The 18548-nt window shown below is 38.0% G+C and overlaps 1 protein-coding gene across 11 annotated transcripts in view; it reads left to right on the plus strand.

Moving 5' to 3' along the window:
* The window catches only part of atp11a (ATPase phospholipid transporting 11A), a 107305-nt gene extending 89146 nt beyond the window's left edge, over window positions 1-18159 (plus strand). For 4 of the 11 annotated variants that reach the window (XM_047151363.2, XM_017457775.3, XM_017457773.3 and 1 more), the window contains 4 exons: window positions 2685-2750; window positions 2838-2941; window positions 3306-3471; window positions 11665-18159. In XM_047151363.2, coding sequence (XP_047007319.1) covers window positions 2685-2750; window positions 2838-2941; window positions 3306-3471; window positions 11665-11934 — 606 coding nt within the window. In that variant the 3' untranslated portion in view covers window positions 11935-18159. Of the gene's footprint in view, window positions 1-2684; window positions 2751-2837; window positions 2942-3305; window positions 3472-5061 lie in introns of all 11 variants that reach the window. The other 7 variants (XM_017457779.3, XM_017457780.3, XR_008393477.1 and 4 more) reach the window with 6 other exon arrangements.
* The last annotated feature ends 389 nt before the right edge of the window (window positions 18160-18548 follow it).

Here is an 18548-nt window from a genome sequence, read left to right on the forward strand (position 1 = left end):
ACACATCTCATTAAGTCCTAAAACATTCCCTTTTTCACTCGTTCACTCATTCATTAGGCCTGGGTGCTGCAGGATTAATCCACCGCCCCTCTCATGTTCCCCTCTCATTGTGTAGTACACTAGAGCACGTTTTTGTCTTTGTGTGTGTCTGGTGCAAAAAACACTCCAAGAAAGGTGGCACTGTAGTCATCCTCGTAGGTTTTGTTGGACTTCCTGTCCGTCATCATACAGCTCACTGCAAGGGCAAACAGGGAAAGGGGAAAATAAATTTGATATAAATGTGCTGCGCATTCAGGCTGGGCAATATGACAATATAATATGGATATTGTGATTAATTATGTTAAGATATACTTTTCTCAGATATCATGGTTTGTTTTTACTTAAATTTAATAATTTTCATCAAACAAATTTTCTCTTCTTTTTCCAAATTTTAAATTTTTTCACTACTGTTTATTTGCTGTTTGTTTGCTTGTTTGATTTCGGTAGTTTGTTAGCAAACATATATATAACGAAACAGTGTGTATATTGTAGAATCATCTTCAGGTGTTGTTATATGATCACATTGTTTTTAATTTTAAAAAAAATAGTTTTCTTTATTTAATTTTTTTTAATTTTTCCTACACATTTAAATATAAGTATCATCAAACTCAGTCGTTTTCTTATATCGTGCTACATATCTTGTAAAAGTGTTAGTTTTTATATAGAAAAAAGTGTTAGCGTTAGTTTTTTAATATAGTCATATTGCCCATCCCACTATACATATACATGGACGTAATATACTTTTTAAGCATTGTGTGATGATTAACATTTCAAATAATTCGAAGTAACAGTGCGTTTTTGTAGAGAATTTGTCCTTGCAGTGGTTTTAACATTGCATTTTGCCTTGTCACAGTGGGGTAAGTTCACCGTGTTCCTGTTTTACATACATATGTTTTCCACTGGTACTAGCAACTCATCACCTTCATCATGTGGTGTTCACTAAAACTCTAAACATTACACTGCATTTCTCCATGTTTGCTGTGGATTGTTTTTCATGTATTATAATATATATATATTTTTTTTTACTTTTGGAGTCCGTCATTGTAATCAGAGGACAGCTGGTATAATATATATCTATAATATACAGTAGATATACATATATTAGATACATTAGCTAGATGACCGGCCGACCCATTTTGGAATAAATGTTCCCCATAGACGCATTGATTTTTGCCTGTTTTTAAAGGTTTCTTTCATCGATGTTTTTTTTTTTTTTTGGCTGCAGAAGTCAAATACATTGAACATCCTCCTGAGCACACCTCGCAGAATTTATCCACGCTCGGTCGGTCTTATGCTGTATAATTTTCAGCCCAGTTTTGTTTCAGTGAGAAAAATCATACATGGTTGAGTTTTAAGCTCGGCGGTCTTAAAGCTTGAAATGTGACCTGCTCAGAGTTTTATTTATTTATTTATTTTTTTTATTGCGTGCGAGCATGCCTACAACGCTCATCCAAAAGACACAAATAGGGAGATGGCATAAGATTACGTGAACCTCACAGAACAGCTACAAATACAGTCATGGAAATGTAAAAACATAACCGAAACATTATTCATTATTAACGTAAATAATTATTAACATAATTATTAAAAATAATGTTTTTTTGTTTATGCAACATTTTCTGCATGAACCCGGTTCATGCTGGTTGATGAAATTACAGAAAATGACTAATCTCTGTTTATAATAGATTTATCGCTAGAGAGTCTGTAATCTGAATCGTAGAACACGTTATCGCCCAGCCTGTTATAGAATCCGGCCAAGATTTTATTGGGATCATCTCATACAGCGTCACAAGTAATAATCATAAAAGACGTGTAACAAGTTGCTAACTGGCTAATTCTACTTTGCCACATAAAATAACGACACAGCGTGTTACTTCCTGGTTTGTTGCGCCATGTTTTTACCAGTTCGTAGCATTAATGATCATTTTCCCTGTCCAGAAGACTTTTTGCGTATCAGGTGTCCCTTTACGATTAGCATGATTCTCGAATTCTCTGGAAGTTATTCTAGTTTTGGTTTTTGCCACTGGTACACTTCTGTTTTGTCTGGCCACAGCGGCTAGACAAAACAAACTTCCTCCATGTTTACATTTCTGAGCAGTAAACATTGCGGTGCATCTATAACATGGATAACGGTTCCTTGAGGGGATCTTGACGATACTAGTGCAAGCTAATGTCAGTCACTTTACTCACTTTTTTTAAAATCATTGAGATAAACCTCGGCCGTACTTGAACACACTGCGTAAAACACAGCAAACCTTAAATTGTTTGCGAGCGTGTTTACATTGTGTCGGTAGGTATTCTAACCAGGTATTTTATGACTCCGTGATGGAGGAAGAGGATGCGACCGGACGGCCTTGTGTTGCGATGTATGTATGAATGTAATAATGTCATCTTATCAGCTATCAGGGGGTTTATACGTGCTACTACTTTGATCTAAAATACTTATTTTTGTTCCAGGAAATGGCACGGCACCGACACAATTTTCGCTCAATACGATAAACATACTGTAGTATATAAGAGTTTGTTAATGAGACATAAATGAGAAGAGTAGTGGTTAATACTTGATCTCAAGCCTCAGTTCTATACACTTGTGTTGTTTATATTAAATTGGTGTTATTGCTGTTATTACTGTGTTTCTGACCCAGATGTTTGGCAACTGGACGTTCGGAACTCTGGTGTTCACAGTGCTGGTATTTACAGTCACGTTAAAGGTAGCACGACACACACACACACACTAATGAAAGTGATAATTATACCACTTTTATTATACACATTATCATTGTATTAATGTTCTGTAGCTGGCTCTGGACACACACTACTGGACGTGGATCAACCATTTTGTCATATGGGGATCTCTGCTCTTCTATGTGATCTTCTCACTTCTCTGGGGCGGCATCATTTGGTACGTTTTACATCCTTCTAAGAAGTAACTTAAGCATACTGCAGTAATAATCTTATTTGGAGTAAAAATGAAGCATAGTACAGAGTTTTCCGGGAAACCTGATCATCCCTTTCAGATGAAAGTCCTTCAACAATTGGGCACACAAAATGCTTGTGGGTATGAGTGAAGCACTTTGCTTGCTGAGGGACCTTGATCTAAAACGTAGTGTTTGCTTAACTTTTACTGTCTCTACCATAATTACTTAAGTATCTCAGTATTAATAGCAGTAGTACTCCTAGAAACAGGAAGACTGGAAGCTTGTCTATATCTAATGGCTTTAGTAAATCAGAGCGTACGTTTCTTCTTTGTCTTTTCACTGCAAAAGGCCCTTCCTGAACTATCAGAGGATGTACTACGTCTTCATGCAGATGTTAGCCAGTGGACCAGCGTGGCTCAGCATCATTCTGCTCATCATGGTCAGTCTGCTGCCCGACGTGCTTAAGAAAGTTCTGTGGAGAGCACTGTGGCCCACCACCACCGAGAAAATACAGGTACACTTACTGCTGCTACATTTACTGCTCTTCTACTGTTACTTATATTTTCTCCAAACCTACTCGCATGTGAAGGGAACATGGGGTGACCAACTCATTTTACATAACGAGCCGAATTACACTCAGTCCAGTGGCCTGACCGGAGAAAGAAATATCAGTTTAGTGAGCAATAATGCATCAACAACGCCGTCTTCAAATTGTTTATTTATAAGATCATGTCAGAAAAGGCACATTCTGAATGCACAAATGCATTAAATGTATATCACGTGCAAAATAGATGAGTGAGAACAGTGAGTCATGTTAAAAACTATATGTACACAGTGGCTTGCACGTGATCCAAAATGTTTACATTTTACGTACATTTACTGTACATACCCTACAAGTAAGAGAATCACCAGACTAGGCTATGAGACTAGTCATTGGCTCTGGGATTTAAATAACCACCAAAGACTTATGAACTCATTCAAAAAGAGAAAAAAAAAAATTCTGTAAATATTTTAAAGTGCACCTATTATGGTTTTTCAAATATTACCTCATGTAGTGTGTTATAGAGCTGTGTGTGAATGTAAAAAGTCTGCAAAGTTTCAAACATCAAAGCGCAATCATTTTTGACAAACAGACTTATTGACTCCCAAAAGTAGGAAGCGATTCTGAACAGCTGAAACGAGTCGTTAGTGATTCCAGACTTTACTTCATGTATTAACCTACAAGCCCCGCCTCTGATCTTCATTGGCTTCTCGTTGACAGACGGAGCTGAAACTCGTTATGGTAGTGGATGTTTTCTTTGTGAAACATGCTGATAGCGGTAGATCCATCACGACGGACTGGGACATCTGACCAATCAGAGGAGAGTATGCTCCTGAAAGGAGGAGTTTAGAATGAATCTTTTAGAACGGATCATTTAACGAGTCGTTTGTGACACTGGAGGGAAAAGAAAAAACGCTGCAATTTAAATGACGAGCACATTAAAGTGTTTTTTGATCTTGGATGCATGTAAAGCTATTGTATGAGACCTTTAAAACAAAACTAGGCATGTTTCAAAACCGTAATAGGTGCGCTTTAATCGTTAAGCAGATTAAATGCATAGAGATTCAAATCTTAATATCAAATTAGCTGCCTCAAGTCATTTTGTAATAGAATTTATTTTAAAAAATAATAAACAGAAGTTATATATATAACTATAACTATATACACATTGTCTTGGAAAAGTGTATTGTGACATAATTGATCATAATATCTGTATTATAGTGTCTTAACAACTTAATCAGAGAGAAACAGGTAACTATGGCAACTGCTGTAAACCGATTTACACATTTCTTGGGGTGGGGGGAGGAGTTATCAGTCGTTACACAAATGGATATCGCTGTAATTATTTATAGATATTTCCCAACCCTACTGCACGCATATAATCTGTTCAATAACACTGTATTGTTTGCCTTTGCATTTTAACCTTGCATTACAGTGGCCCAAAAGCCTATTGGAGATTTAATGTCCTAATGATGTCCATTTTTTTTTTTTTTACTTATTGTGCCACTGAACATGGTATTGTTGTAGATATGACTATGTTTTGACCACATTTATGGTCTTTAGATTTACGTTTGCTACGGATCAGTCCCGAGATTGCTGGATGTAAGTGGATAAGCGTATGCAGCTCAGGAGGTCCTCGGCTGCAACGTTGCAATTCTCCTTTTTCACGCTTTTTTTTTTTTTTTTGAAAAAGCAAGTTTTTCCTGCTTGTTTTTTTGGAAGATGTCCTACATTTCTTTGAAACGCTCCTAAACTGAAGGCGTGTGCTGCTGTGTTTTCAGACAGAGAGAATGTATGCAGCAGTACTGCGTGTGGTTTCTAATTAACCTGCCTTTTACTCAAACCTTCGCAGCTTTGCATTAAACTTATCTGTGTGCTATAAGGAGGGATCTGGCTGAAAAAGTTCAAACGTTTGTAGCTACTAGGGCTGATAAAGAGTTGCACCAATATATTTAAATACTAAATGGAATATTTGAATATTGTTTCATAGGCAAAGAAAATTCCAAGAAGTAGAGGTCGACCGACGGGATTTTACCGATAGCAATAACTAAGCTGGGCGGTACCTGCTGATAACCGATTAATCAGCCGATAGTTTTTAAAATTGATACTAAATGAGAACATTCTAAATATGTGGTAATTGATACTAAATGAGAACATACTAAATGAGAACACTCGACGTAAAATATTGGTGAACTTTTATTACAAAAATAAACAGTACTAACTTTACCATGAAAATGTACTGTATTTTTAAAAAATGAAATAAATACATCAATATTAATATATATGAATTATTAATAAATATTAAAGTAAATCAAAGATATACATCCAAGAAGTAACACTCCAAATAACAAATAAAAATAAAAACATCCAAAATGAATCAAAACACTTCAAATAACACAACAAAATTTGTCATTGATAGTTTTTATTTCACCTCTAGAGGCCGCTCTCATACTGTATAATGACAGTGGACTCTTCTCAGTCACTCGATTTTTGCCGATAACCGATAGTTCCAGCAATAGATCGGCGAAACCGATCATTCGGTCGACCTCTACCAAGGTTTTATCAACATTTCATCAGAAACATCCATGTTCAGTGTTCCAGATAACCTCTGTTAGTGTTTAATTAGTTTGAGTTTACAGTTTTATGTAAATATTTTTTTATTCAAGTCTCTAAAACAGACACAGTTAAACTGAATCTAAATAGCTTATTTACTATACAGTATATGCTCACTACATACATTTGCAGTGCCCTATGTAGTGCACTACATAGGGCACATCATTTAAGACTGAATTGACTTTTTTTTTTTTTAAAGTGTCTTTTGGAAATGTACTGCTTTTTAAGATCTGTACATTCTCCCTTTATATTTTGAGTCGATGCATAATTTAAAAAATAATTGTAAATAATATAATAACCATTTTTCCAATGATGAGGGACATTTGGCCAAAAAATGAAAAATGTGTTTCATTAGATTTACATATTAGAGGAGAAAAATAGAACATGAAATCTTAAACAAGTTCAATCCGAGTTGTGGTGTTTGCTTTGTTTTTTTTTTTTTTAAGTAATCGAACAAAACTCATTCTAATAGCCCTATTAGCTACAAATTGTTATTACTGGATATAAATCCGTTGGTCGCAAACCTATTTCGGGATAAACTTTTCCACGATGAACTTTTAATAAATTAACATTAAGTAGTAATAAACAATAAGGCTTTACAGCTCGGCTAATACATTATTAGCACAGTCTCTTACTGTAGCTCTAATCCCTCCCTCCATGTTAACTGTTCTAAATCCGTTTTGTCTTCTCCTTTTCTTTTCTCTCCTCATCTGCCTCTTCTCCTGTGACGTACGACTGCATCCCTGAACTTGCCCTTTCCCCCATGTCTTTAACCCCTGATACTTGACCTTTGCCCCTTGAACCCACGTGGCCGTGGTAACGGCAGACAAAGCGCCAGTGCCTTACCGCCGAGCAGTCCACCATCTTTATGCTCTCTCAGACCTCCAGCAGTATCAGTTTCTGAACTGGGCAGGAGGTGATCCTTTCACTCTCTTCGCATGTGTCTGTCTGTGTGTGTGTGTGTGTTTGCGCGAGTGAGTGTGTGTATGTGTGGAACAAGTTACTGAAAGGTGCCAAGAGCTTCTTACTAGTCAGTTATGTTTCTGTGTGTGTACATTTATATTGGCCAATGATGGAAAAAAAAAAAAAAAAAAAATCTTTAAAGCAATGGAGACGTTTTAATTTAATGCGTATTTGAATTTCATCTGTAATGTGGGCCATTAATTTGAATAATTTTCTGTGGAAAAATGGAAGAAATAAAATAATAAATACCTATGTTGACTTTCTGTCAACATGAATATTTCAGCTGCTTTATGGAAATCGTTTGCGGTCTACAAACACATCTATATTTAATTGCGATTCCATCAATCTAATAGCCGTGTTCGGCCCTGGAAATGACAGGCAGGGTTTACTGATTTATCGGAAAGGCATTAGGTGATGACATAAGCCTGCTAAGCTCTCAGTAATGACTGTAAGAAGAGCTCCGGTACCTCAGAGTGACGCTTGTTCCATTTCTGCTCCTGTGCTTTTTAACCGCATGCTCTGCTCCGTGTGCTCACATGCATGAAGGCGGACATCTGTGTTTGTGTGTTGGATGAATATGAAACGTGAAATACGTCCATTGCGACATGCAACGCAGCGCTGCATGGTTACGTGCAATGTTTTACATGTCACATGTTCCCTTTCTTCTGTTTTTGTTTTTAATGATGAACCTTTCTGAGCAGGAACAGGTTGATCTGAAGTTTTGCGTATTGAAGAAACACTGAGCAAGCAGTGAGGAAAACGTCTCCAGCGCGCATAGCCTCGTCCTTTAGGCTGAGTCTGTGTCTGTTTGTGTGTGTGTGTGTGTGTGTGTGGCTGTCCACAGAGGATGAAAGCTGATAGGACCTTTCTAGCACACAGTGAGGACTCCCTGTTACATGGGGTTCAGACCACCACTGAGGCATAACAGCAGCATGGTAAAGAGAACGAACAGGGGCGTGTACTAACATCCAGTTCACCATCAGACCGATCAAATCTAAAATTTGTTCCAGGAGCACTTTATTTAACACTGCGGTATTTACTTAGTATTTAACACACAGATCTGGAATAACATCTAGTACATGCATTGCAGGTAGGAAGAAAGGGACGAGTGTATATAGCAGCAGTACTCAGACGTGTGGTTTGTGATGTCACACCCAGGGTGGGAAGCAATTGTTCAACAGATAAGCAAAAGTGGATCCATGTTACATGTATAACTATGGAAAACATTAAGAAATGGGCAAAACAGTTGGTACTTGACTCATTGACTCAAGCTTTAACTTCCCTTTGATTTCTATTATACAAATTGTCCCAAAAAATATCCGTCCGTACAGGATTTCAGTGATTTTTGCGGTGGCTTTTAAAAAAAAAATTGTGATGCAATTTGTGCTTATTATTTTTTTGTAGCAAATGACTTGAATTGTTGAAATTGCAATCGCATGAAATTGTTTCGCACGGTCTTTCGCAGTGATGTCTGTTGGTGAATGAGACCGTTTAGCTGTACTCGTTCAAACACACGTGACTCGAAGATGGCTTTGGTTGAAGGCGCGTTGTGATGTCACGTGATGCGTCTCGGCCCAAATCTGCGGTGATTTCGAAAAATCGCAAAAAAGTTTGCATTAACCTCTGTGCTCGCAAAATCGCGAAATCCTGGAGGGACTGTTTAATGACCGCACTTCATTTATTTCACCCCATCAGCAGAAAACAAACTCGCAGCGAATGTTTTTCAAAAATATATTTCATTGTGATGATTTCGAAGTGCTCATTATCGGCGGGGAGTTCTTTACGGAATTCACCTGAAAAGCGCGCCACTCTTCTTAATTCATCTCCGTCACATTTCCTCTAAACAGACCTAGCACTGATTTGTGGTAATCCTTCAAAAACATTTCATCGCCTGTTTTGCGTTGCATTATTCACTTCCCGGGGCCATGAAATCGTGCACGTTTTAGTCAGTCTCTTCATATAAATATTCATATTCATATATAAATATTCAATTCATTTTGTTCTCTGCTCGCTCTTTCTGTGAGAGAAAGTGTCAGCTTGAGCATGTTTATTGAACCTTTTGTTCTAGGAGACGTTTATTAAGTGTTTTTTTGGAAGGAGTCTTTAGTGTTAGCGGTAAAGATACAACTAGCGCAGACTAAAGCTACAACCTTTTTCTAAAACAGAACAGCCTTCAGTACAGAAGACACGGTTTCTAGGTAACATGTATTTTTTAATTTTTTTTTTTTAATGAAAAATTTTTTTTTCGGTCTTATTAACTTCGAGACAGAAAAAAGCGATGTCGGTGAGGGAATTAACGTTTATAGCTGCTTTAATGTAAGTGATAACAGGACTGAAACTTGTCTCACGTACGTTCCACAACATTAAATAGAACTATTTCGAGTTTCGTCCTCATATCGTCTCAGGGAGTTCTTCCTTTGCCACCGTCGCCTCTGGCTTGTCCATTAGGGATACAGTTATACATTTAAAATGTATATATTTCTGTAAAGCGCTATACATGTACAATTTAACTGAATGGAAGTATAAACAGATACAAATATTATGTGCCATTCTTTAATTAATAAATAAAAAAAAAGATTTCATTTTCCGCAAATTGCTGTGCCGTAAGAGGAGTAAATACTGCAGGACTTCCTGTTATATGAGAATAATAAACTTCGGGGTGGCTTCATGCTTGGCCGCATCACACCATAGCATCGTCGATCGATTATTTGAATATAACACCACAGCGTATTTCATACTTACATATTCAATGATCAAAAATGATTATTTTAAAGAAAATGATTGTACTGTGGCACTAATACTGCTTTGTAAAACCTGGTAAATTACATACAAATTACCCTGTAATTTAAAATGCAAAAAGCGTGTACCAGAATTGAGTTGTATTTTTTACGACGTGCGTATTAAATATGCGGCGTTTACCACACTGTTAAATATAGTTCTTCTGTAATAATCCAGGAAGTGAAAATGATACTACTGGTGTGATTAAATTCATATAAATAAAATCTGCACACACGTTTTCATTGTCTTCACAAGACATCTCTAGGAAAGCCCACATTAGCTTCTACTGTAGCTCTGTTGTTAATTCTAGATTCGATGAGTCTGATGGTGACGGTACTGAGAAGCCCCTGGTGTGGCGGTGTGCTGTGAGATTTGCTGTGAGGACCGACAGGCTGGTGTGGTTTACGGAGACTTACTACTGGCGTGTAGACGTTATAGAGCGTAATTGCTCTGATATTGCTGCACATGTTCACACATTCTCTTCTGTTTCCACTGCGAGTGCCTAATGCTGATCTTATCTCCTGTATCTGTTCAAGTTAATGCATCAGTGAATAAGTAAGAGCCTTTCCCGTTCACTGACCTCACAGTCCTAGAGGGTGCTGATGATCAGATCTTCAATGCGGGCATCCGCGCAAGCGTTATTAAAAACCTTTTATGTCTACTGTAAATATATAGGGTGCAGAAGGAGACGTCGTACAGTAGTACGTCTATATTTCACTTGGTTTGAACTTCTCTGAGACACTCTAGTGTCCAGATGTGGTACTGCAAAATGTCTTCTTAAAGGGTTAGGTCACTCAAAAATGAAAATTCTGTCATCGCTCACCATCATTTCGTTCCAAACCCATAAGACTTTCGTTTGTCTTCGGGACACAAATGAAGACATTTTTAATAAAACTTGGGTGATTTCTGTCCCTCCACATCGACATTCCAAGTAACCAAAACGTTCAAGCTCCAAAAAGCACGTCAAGTCATCATAAAAGTAATCCATGTGACTCCAGTGGTTTAGTCCCAGTTTTATGAAGCGATACGAATGCACAGATTGTTCTGTATGACTCGGTTTGTGTACAGAGTCTCCGCTTTTGTGAGAACGTCCGCTCTCGCGATACTGCGGGACCCGGAAGCGCTGCACTGTTTACAGCGGAGGAAAATGGATGCTTTACACAAACCGAGTCACGTAGAGCGATCTTTGTAATGAAGACGTCTGCGGATTTTGTCTTTTTTTTTTTTTTTCTTTTCTTCAGCACAACACGCATGCGTCGCGATTCTCTCGTGAACGTGCAGGGGAGATCTACGTGGAAGTGAAGATATTTTGTGAATAATGACTCATTTTTCGTTTTTTTTGTGCACACAAAGCATTCATATCACTTCATGGAACTGGGATTAAAGCACTGGAGTCACATGGATATAATAGGATATGATTAGGAATTTACTGAAAAATTAGGGAAACCCGTGATGTCTTTATAGTTACATATAACCAATCCTAATGGATGAATAAGCATTGATTGAGCATTGATTTTTATATACATATCAGTACCTTCTAGGACTGTAGACTCCAACCTCTCGGTCACTGATTTTCATAAGTGCATGATGTGTATTTTGCCTTTTTTTTGTGCAGAATTTGTGTTGGGGCTTGTGGGTGATTTTGGTTTAACTCGCTCTTGTAAACACGCTCGTGTTTGTCCAGTGCCTGTGCATGTTGCGTTTCGTATGTGTCCGTTCTCTGCCATATCTCTCATACATCTCTCTCTTTGTGTTTCTCCCTTGTTCCCTTCTCTTTGTCTGTTTGTTTTTTTTCTTTTCTGCTCTCTACAGAATGCAGACAAGCTCTACAAGGGTCAGCTGTCGGAGTTTACCCCTCTGTCCTCTATCCACACTCCACCTATCCACAAACGGGGCGGTGATGAGGATCAAAGCCACACCCATCGCAGGTCTGAGTCTTCCCCTCGTAAAAAAATTATGTACACCCACTGGGGGGGTGGCCCCGACTACTGCACTTTCCGCCCTTTCTTACGATTTGGAAACCCCAGGCTCTCCGGGATGGCGTACGCCTACGCTGCACCCGGGCGTGAGACTTCCATCTGAAACAAAAGTTTAAGTTAACATTGTGACTTGCACACATTTCGTGCAGAATGATCCTGAAATTGAAATAGTTCAAGTATTCAATTGAAGTACACACTCCCTTCACCAAGGCAGCACCCAGCAACAAGGCTGGGTGTTGGTTTGTGGTTTGGAGCCAGGCTTAAATGGGCCAGCAGATCCATTAGGAGTGTTTTTAAAGTGCTGTGTTAAGGGGCCTTTTTACCTTGATTCACCCTGTGTATGTGTGTGTTTGTGTCTTACCCTGAATCCCATGTGAAAATGACTTGAAACTAATATGCTGGCACTGAGCAGCTATAATACAGCATACAGCTTTCCCTCTTGATGGAAATAATCTGAATGTGGATATACACACTCACTGACTACTTTATTAGGGACACCTGTACACGTGCTCATTCGTACAATTGTCCAATCAGCCAATCACCTGGCCAATCATTGGGAAAAGACCAAGCAATGTTTTTTGGTGAGTCTCAGATTCCTGTTCTTGTCTGACAGGAGTGGACCCGATGTGGTCTTCAGATATTGTAGCCCATTCACGTTAAGGCTTGACGTGTTGTGCATTCTGAGATGCTTTTCTGCTCACCGTGTTTGTAAAGAGTGCTTATTTGAATCACATAACCTTCCTGTCAGCTCAAATGACTCCGCCTATCCTCCTCTGGATGTTTTTTGTTTGTTTGTTTGTTTGTTTGTTTTCGCACCATTTTGTGTAAACTCTAGACATTCTGATGCCTGATATGAACATTAACTGAAGTATCTGCATGATTTTAAGGATTGCTGAAGAATCGCTGGCGTGTGATTGGCTGATTGCATGAACGTGCAGGTGTACAGGTCTACTGAGTGTATGTGATATTTAAAATGGAGTTGCATGAGCTGTTAACAGATCCTCACACTTGTTTCTTCATTTTCTCTTGAATTTTCTTCCCTTCCCTTCTTGCTTTTTTTCATTCTTTCTTTCATTTATATATATATATATATATATATATTTTTAGAACAAACTGGTGTTGCCTTTGCGCCGCTCTGTTTTTGAGGAACACCCCGTAAAGGCACCGTTACAGTATGTTGAATTGTAAGTGGCTGAACTTTGGCCATCGTTGCATTTTTACTACTAGATAGAGCTCGTCAAGAATGCCATAGGTGTGTGTGTGTGTGTGTGTGTTTGTAAGACATGAGACAAGCTTGAACTGGACTGTCCCGGCTTTGTCATTTGTAATATGACCAGTAGAGCAAACTGTAGAGCAGCTCGTATGACGAGCTATCACTATCTCGAGCTAACACTATTGCTAGAAAAAGTCTAAAACCGAGTGGTCAGGGCAGCTTGTTAGTCTGGTGTAGGTGCTTAGAGATGTGCTATAGCTATTTATGTCAACCCTTCCCTTCCCCCATCCCATTAAAATGCCTTTTGTTTAGCTTTTTTATTTATATTTGTAAAGCTTCGCTGACAATCCTATCTTACCTTAGCATCCACGTTCTTCTGCCTTAACACCGTAACATTTCCCATGCTTCAAACTGTGGTCTGGACACCAAAGGTTGTAAAATAATACAGTAGATAAACGGAGTAAACTAGTGTTCTTCTTGCCTTACACTGATATGAGGGAGCGGGGAACGGGGATGATGGCGTTAGACGAATCCCACCACACTGCCTTAAGTTCACACACTGCACCAGCAGATGGCTGGATGATAGACAGTTCCCTTTCAGGCTGATTGCATATCAGTTTTTCCACTATTACCACTATGTTTTATATATATATATATATATATATATATATATATATATATATATATATATATATATATATATATATATATATATATATATATATAAATCACTCTATTTTTTGTGTAGTATAAATATTCCAGTTTGTATTGTTGAATGGAAAAGCTGGTTGAAGATCAGTGTAAAAACAGGGACTCGTTTGTTTTTTTGGAGGAATGGATTGCAGTAGTGTGGTTCTCATAACATCCGCTACAGCCAGCTAAGCCATGCAAGACTCCTCAAAGACTTTGCATTATTTCCACTCCCAATGGCAGCAAGCTTTACTATATTTATTTGCCTAGTACCTGACGTTTGTACCGACAAGGTTTTATTTCTGCGTTGAGCCTCAGTCTGGAGCCTTGTGTCGCTAAGCTAGCTTCATTCTGTCATCGTCAACCTGCCTGATCATCATTCAAAGTCATTGTTTGTCCGGTGCACTTTTATCGACGTGTCACTTAATCACCCGGTTCATTGGCCACACCTCCGATGGCTCCTGTTCACTATGTAGCACTTCCCTTTAATTCATTTACCTCATAGTGAAGAGAAGCCATTTTGGATTTCCAAGCATCCATTAAGCATATAAAGCATTCGACTGGTAAAATAGCGTGAGCATGTTAATATTAGTGCAGTCGATGATTATAGGGTACTGTTTAAGCGTCATAAACTCTGCTTTCGTCAGTTCTGATGTCGAACATTGACATAACACCGGAATTAAGTGACATTTGGTAGACATGATGTTTGTGTTTTGATGCAGTTTGTGTTTACCCGCACTTAAATGCCCTAGCAATTTATTTTGTAGCTCCGTCTACATAAAGCTTTCATTTTGTCATAGTACTGTAATGAATGTTCATATAAATGCTATAAGCATTAATCAGAATGAATGGTATAATGCAGACCTGCCAACAACTTTCCACATTTTAACATCAGAATACAACAGAGGTTGTTTTTTTTTTTTTTTTGTAATTGTTGCGGCCAAAAATGCTTTGATTTGCTGCAAAGTTGTTGTTTTTTTGTGTGTAAAACTACTTGAATTGGCGAAATTGCAATTGCACGAAATTTGATGGTGGCTTTGCCTGAATACGTGTCGTTACGATGTCACATCGTGCATTGTCATGACGTGTCTCGGCCCAGATCTGCGGAAAATCCGTGCTCGTTTCGAAAAATTTCAAGCTCCTGCGAGTATTGCGGTGTTTCCTTCACTTTGCGTTCATTTCTGCAGTCGCAAAATCCCGGAGGGACTGAGTATCACTCAAATATTCGCAAAAATCAAAATTCTCTCCAGTAATAACAGCAGATGAGCTAATCACCTTCTGAATCTAGAATGATTGACAGCTGTGTAGCTGTAAGTTAAAATCTCTAATATTAACTTACACATCCAGGCCCCGCCCCCCAACAATCACACTATTACTGCTAGAAATGATGTCGAAGAGAAAAATAAACTAACTTGGCCTAGAACAACATGTCAAATGAGACTTTACAGATCATTTTAATGGTGTTGATAGTTATAAAGTAATGAAATATACAGGGTTTTACAGTAACCACCAGGTGCTCGGGGTTGGGTGGTGGGGGCAGGGAAACTGCTGCGAGTCTGTTTTATTTCAAATCTAGACACTACAAAAGCGCAACATTTTTCCTAGAATTGTATTTTAAACTCTTATGCTTTAATGCATGAAAACCTTTGAACTGAAACAGACGATCATCAGCGGTTTCCCCGTATAATAAAATCACGCTCTATTCCTTGTCGGCGTCGGCAGGTCAGTATTATGTAATAACATTCATTATGCAATGCTGTTATCAGATGTCAGTCCGACATAACAGCAGTACACCGAGTTACAGAGTCACCCGTCATGACGTTCTAACACAAACGTACGTCAACAACATAAACATCAGTCATTTAAATGAGCTGTTCTATCAGCTTTAATGAAAAAATCGATGAAGGCAAGCTCTGACGTCTGTGGGAATAGTAATAGATTTATAGATGTATAGATTTATGTGCGTCGTCATGAAGGGTTCATGTACAGTAGGAGTCGCGTAGCTCAAGGAACACTGCCTTAACATTGTACAAGTACACCTAATCTAATCTATTTTAATCGATATATGTGTTACGTCATTCTTATAGTGCAACGCTTGGAGATAATTATAGGTGTAATGTCTCACATCTCAACAGTTTTCATTGTCTCCTTTCCTTTTACATTCCTTTTTTTCTCCTCTTTTTTTTTTTTTTTTTGTCTTTGTCTTTGCTCGCATCCTCAGACGTTTCGGATCAGATGCTCTCATCTCCTTTCATACGTACTTTTAGTGTCTTTGTTTCCAAAAATCTCATGGCTGTTCATCGACGTCTGAGCTTTTAACCACCGTCCGAGGCAGAGACAGAAACAGAGAGACATATTCAGAGAGTCTGTATTGATTGCTAAGAAGACCAATGTTAAGATAATGTTGTAATTTATTTTATTGAGATTTTTTTTTGCATTGGCTGTTTTCTATTTCTTTGTTTTACATTTTAGCTGCTTGTGAGTAGGTGCCTTGTGGTTGATGCACATCCATTGAATTAGGGAGTTTAAAAAAAAAAAAAAAAAAAAAAAAAAAAAAAAGGCCGGGATGCTTTAAAACACCCCCCCCCCTCCCCCTCCCCCATGCAAAGGGTTGCCAGGTGTAACTTTGAAAAGATGTCTTTGGAAAGATTTATTTATTTATTTATTTATTTTTAAAAAGAAAAAAAAAAAAACCCTTGTGAGAGTTTAAATGTACATCATGCCACACACACACCAAAAAAAAAGAAAAAAAAATAGAAATGCTATACATTAATGCGTCTGTGATGTGGTTTACAGTTATAGAATACATTTAGGAATGAATGAACTAATGAACAATCTATCTTGAGGAATGGATGACTTCTTCTGGTCCAAAGCTGCATTGCTGTAGGGGTCTGAATGTAATCGTCATTCATTACTCGAACGCGAACTCGAACACATCATGGGTTAATCAGCGTCTGGATGTTTGCATGCTAACGGTAGCTGCTAAGCTTAATCATGCGCCTTTTTAAAAATTCTGCTAATGTAGAATATATTATATATTAGCATATATATTATAATATTAGCATATATCTGACAGGTTGAGGGTTAATAGGCTTTTGCTCAGTGACTCTGTGGCAGTCCTGGGATTAGAACTTACACCTGAACTGTAACCACTGAACGTATTTATTGTGGCGCATTTTCCTCCGCTTTGATTGGTCATTCCTGAATTTGAAAGTGATCTCCAGTTGCAGAAACCTGAGAACCAAACAAATTACATTCTGAATGTTATCATTTTGTCCCATTTTTAGTTACTACAACTATACGGGTCTGTTTTCACAACCACTCTGTTATATGAGTTAATATAAGGAATCTGAAAACCACTGGAAATGATCCTGTTTATTCATTTTATAACACGGGTTGTTTTTCTTCTGAGAAATGTTTAAGATTCTGAATGTATTAAAGGAGAAGTCTGGTCACAAAAGCGCAAACGTTGCTGACGAGGACTGAGAGAAGCATCCAGCAGTCGGCGTGATTTCGTTCGGGCTAATATGTCGTTTATATCTTCCACCAGTAGTGAGCCGCTTCTTTTGTGTCGATCATCGTTGCGAACAAGAACACTAATGATGTGAACTGTGCACGTTTCTGTGAACGTTGCTTCAGGACGGCAGTGCAGGAACGATTCCTTCACAGATGCGTTATATCAGGGGGAAGACACTTGTGTTGCTCTTTTGAGATCTATTTATTATTTTCTTTCTTCTATCCGACAAGCCACTGTATTGTGTAGGAATTATTTCTAAGCCAGGACTAATCAGATGCTCGCTGGACACTGGTCTCTGTTAAAACACTGGCTCTTATCCAACTGACAGATGTATAAATATTTTGTATATCTTATGAAAAAAAAAAAAAACAAACAGAAAGTCTTTTGCTATTTTTTGTATTCAGAGGTTTAAACAGTACCACTCGATTTACGGTATTAGTTTGTTTTAGGACGCATCACACTGAAACTCGGAAGACACTTTGACGTCCGTTCGCTGCTGTTCAGAAAGTGTGACCAAATACTATTCTAGATGTCTATATTGTTGTAAATGCTTTACTGACTCTAGTGGGGCTAAATCAACGCCAGCCTATTCACGTTAACCGAATGTCTTTTTCCTTTTTTTTTTTCTTTTCTTTTCTTTATCTCCCCCTCTCAATTCGTCAGCACAAAGTGTGATGTTGCTCTTAACTAAGTCTATACTGTATATTTAACATGTATGTATACTACTGTACACTTTACAGTATATATGTAGTCCTATGAATCACTGTACAGTTTGGGGGTCTTTTTATATACAGTTTTTAACAGATTGGTATCTGTAGATATCTGTGGATTTTTGCCAGCTTTTCTGTAGTTATTAACAGCAAAAAAGCTGTAAAATTGCTTGTAATAAAGAAACCACGAAAACTCTTTATCGTCTCGTGTAATGTTTTATTTCTGCCATTACTCTTCTGTAATATATTATTATATACGTTTCTATAGTAACAGCTCATTCACAGGGATGTATACAGATTAAAAAGATGTCCTCTAGGCACTGATATGGTGTTTCTTTCTTTATGTTTCTTTCTTTATTTCATTCCCGGATGGAGTCTCCGGTGTCCGTTACAGGGAAATCTTCACGCCTGGTTTCTCTGTAACATGACAAACTGCATTTTTAGAAATTTTTCAAGTGAGAGAAAAAAGGAGCGATTGGCCATGGAACGACTGTTTATATCTGCCATAACGTGACAACAAACGGATGTTTTTTCAGATGTTCCGCAACATGAAACGGAACTATAAACGGAACAAATTTACATGCCGT

Source organism: Ictalurus punctatus, chromosome 26, assembly GCF_001660625.3.
Source record: "Ictalurus punctatus breed USDA103 chromosome 26, Coco_2.0, whole genome shotgun sequence".
In the NCBI taxonomy this organism is placed as follows: domain Eukaryota; kingdom Metazoa; phylum Chordata; class Actinopteri; order Siluriformes; family Ictaluridae; genus Ictalurus; species Ictalurus punctatus.